Source organism: Akebia trifoliata, chromosome 11 (assembly GCF_017979445.1).
Source record: "Akebia trifoliata isolate Shusen 1 chromosome 11, ASM1797944v1, whole genome shotgun sequence".
Taxonomy (NCBI): Eukaryota; Viridiplantae; Streptophyta; class Magnoliopsida; order Ranunculales; family Lardizabalaceae; genus Akebia; species Akebia trifoliata.
This window is the reverse complement of record NC_141385.1, coordinates 47051615-47054781: the sequence shown is the minus strand read 5'-3', so window position 1 is coordinate 47054781 and position 3167 is coordinate 47051615. Positions and strand designations below refer to the sequence as shown.

At 32.1% G+C, this 3167-nt stretch overlaps 1 protein-coding gene across 1 annotated transcript; it reads left to right on the top strand.

Moving 5' to 3' along the window:
• The first annotated feature begins 306 nt into the window (after positions 1–306).
• Positions 307–2322, top strand: LOC147392186 (uncharacterized). Its single transcript, XM_086417066.1, has 2 exons — positions 307–952; positions 1705–2322. Exons 1-2 carry the CDS (start codon positions 362–364, stop codon positions 2095–2097), a joined length of 984 nt encoding a protein of 327 aa, XP_086273192.1. The 5' UTR covers positions 307–361; the 3' UTR covers positions 2098–2322.
• Positions 2323–3167: the final 845 nt, after the last annotated feature.

Genomic DNA, 3167 nt, shown 5'->3' with positions numbered 1-3167 from the left:
CAATCTATTTATATTATTTTACCCGAACAGATTCGATCTCATCTGGACACAACACCAATGTTATTGGATTGGATTTGGATCAAGGTGTTGATATCCAATTCAATAAGACATTAAATGGGATCCAAACCGATCTTAGCTAATTTTGAATCGGTTCCAAATTGACCCGGATCCAACCCAAATCCTATGGTAGCCCTATATACTGAAATGCACATATAATATGCTACCATGTCCCACATGGGGTTTTCCACTCAGACCTATTTGCATTTTTTTAACCAAATATAAAAATAAATAAATAAATATTGAAACATAAGGAAGAATCCCATCTAGTCTCCTATTTGTGATGAGAACTTGGTAGCTAGCCATGGAGTTTTGTGATACTTGTGAGTCTTCTTCTTCTACTACTAGCAGAGATGACAAGTTGGAAGCTTTAGAGCTTTTAGATGAGTATTGGTTCTACAAGAACTTGTTTCATGGAAGAACAAGGATGTCGAGAGCTTCATCCGATCCATATCCTTCCTCGAACAAAATTCAAAATATGGGTCTTGAGAATTCTACAACCACCAATCTTCCTATCGAGGATGGTTTTGTTCGTTGTGATTTGCTTCGAATTCCATCACTACCACCTTGTATAGAAAAAGAGACTATATTCATGGAGAAAGAAATCGATTGCGTTTCAATAAGCAAACTAGTCCGACAATCTTCACTTAACTACAATTTGCTTCGGACTCCATCGTTTCCATCTACGATAGAGAAGGAGAAAAATAAATACACCCGAGTGAAAGATAGCAATCGTGTAACGAGCAAATTGACCCCGCAAGCCTCAATAAGTTGTAATTTGCTTCGGTCTCCATCGTTACCACCTTGCATAGGGAGGGAGAAAGTGTCTAGAGGGGTGGAAATCTCGAGCAAATTGACCTCTATTTACTCTTCAAGGGAATTGCCTTCGCAAAAGGTACTATAATACCATCATCACCATTATTTGCTTTCATAACAATACAAACCAATGGAATTAATTATAGGATTATTTGCTTTCGAAGCATCAATCAATTTGGTGTACATATTGAATAAGGTCAGTTAAAAGCTTATGTTACAACTTATATTTTAATCAGTTTGGTAAAAATATTTTCTCTAAGTGTGAAAATATTGTACAATTCTAGCTAGAAATTATGTAAATATTACAGAATTTATAAAATGAAAAATTGTAGAAAATATGCTTTGAAATTTTTGAAAAATGATGCAACAATCACAAAAAAGTGAGCAATTATAATTCACAATTACCAATCAACAAGGCTTTGACACGAGACAATATCAATATACATCATTTGAACATTCCTACAAAATTATTTGGTATTGGAGTCAGAATCTTTTTTATTTTTATTTTTATTTTGTTTTGATTTGAAATAGATTCAGTTACAAAATACATTTAACCCACTATAGTTCATTAATACATGTTAATTAATTAAAGTTATATTTAAAATAGGCTTGTCATTACATGTCTTGTTTATTATATTTATAAATTATACATAATGAAAATTTATTTTATGAAAATATATATGTAAAAATTTACTCATAAAAAAATATTATTTAAAAATTAAATACCATAATAATGAATAATTTGCATCAAATAATTCATTTTATCTAAATGATGGATCCCTATAGCCCAAAATTGCACCTATGATCATAAAAAATTGTATTTAATTTTAGGCAAAGATTGGAAGTGCGACTAAGGCCATCAAGAACAACCCTTACATAACTAAAGATTCGAGTTATGGGTGTGAAGGTGACAAGAAGAGCTGGAAGAGTCTAAGTGAACTCGAATTCGAAGAAGTTCAAGGCTTCAAAGACTTGGGATTCATATTCGACGAAAAAGACTTAGACTCAAATGTGGTTAACATAATTCCTGGTTTGCAAGGGAAGAGAGCGGATGACGGTGACGAAGAAAGGGTAACGCGCCCTTATCTCTCTGAAGCATGGCTTCTACAAAGCTCAGCTCCTCCATTGCCAAATTGGGTTGATGGCAGATCCATGGAAGACATGAAGACACTACTCAAGTTTTGGGCTAGAGCTGTGGCATCTAACATGCGCCAGGGGTCTTAGTATGCATTATCATTGCCATTTTACTTTATTAACTTGATTTAATTGGCACTTTTTTTGTAAGATAAAGATGGATTCTCAACATAATTCAGCTAATTAGTCTCTTATGTATATAAAACCTTGCCTTTAACTTTGGATATGTTAGTGATGGTGGACAGGATAAGAAGAAATGAAACTGAAAATAAAGCAATGGTACATTTGGTGCATTTTGGTATATTCTAGCTTCTAATGGACATAATTTTGTATGCGTTTATGATACTTACTATAATAATACCAAATACCACTAGCACTTAACTGAGATGGTAAAGCGACAAGGTTTGCTATCCAAATCACACCTTCAAATCTCTTTATGCCCCTCCACCTAAAAAAGGTGGCTATATTTAATTGTTGAACACTTGCAGGGTGGTTGTACGTATAACCCGTCAAGGCAAAAAATTTTTTGTAATAATTCCAATTTGAAAAGCTAACTAGGAGATTATAATATTACTTCTGATACGGTGCAATTTCAATGAGTCGGATATTTATAATTTTTAGTATTTTTAATATATTTTTTAGCATGTAAAAGTGTTTTTTTTAAATATATATATGTTAAATTCAGGTTGGATTAATTTATTTTATCTTATTTACTATTTTCGCTGAGTATGGTTGTAGTTTGAAGTGAAGTTCAATTAGAAATATGAAAGTCTATTTAAATCATTGTAAGAGATTTTTTTTTTTTTTTATCACTATTACAATTATTCATACTATAAAATCAAATTAGTTTTCTTTAAAAAATTATTTCTGTTTGTTTGGCTTTGGATTCAAGGTTCTTGCCACAAGGACGAAGACGGTGATCTTCTCCATTTTGTTACATTTTGATCGCATCAATTGGTATCAAAGCGAGGTTTTTCTCATAATGGATCCATATAACCCAAAATTGCACCAATGATCATAACAACATTGAATGCCTTTCAACAAGACTATGAAAATTGATGTTTGAGATGAAAATAACGAACAAACCAAAGCTATTCAACTGGAGGGGAAATCTAAACAAACATAAATAGATTTTGTAATATATATATATATATGGGAGC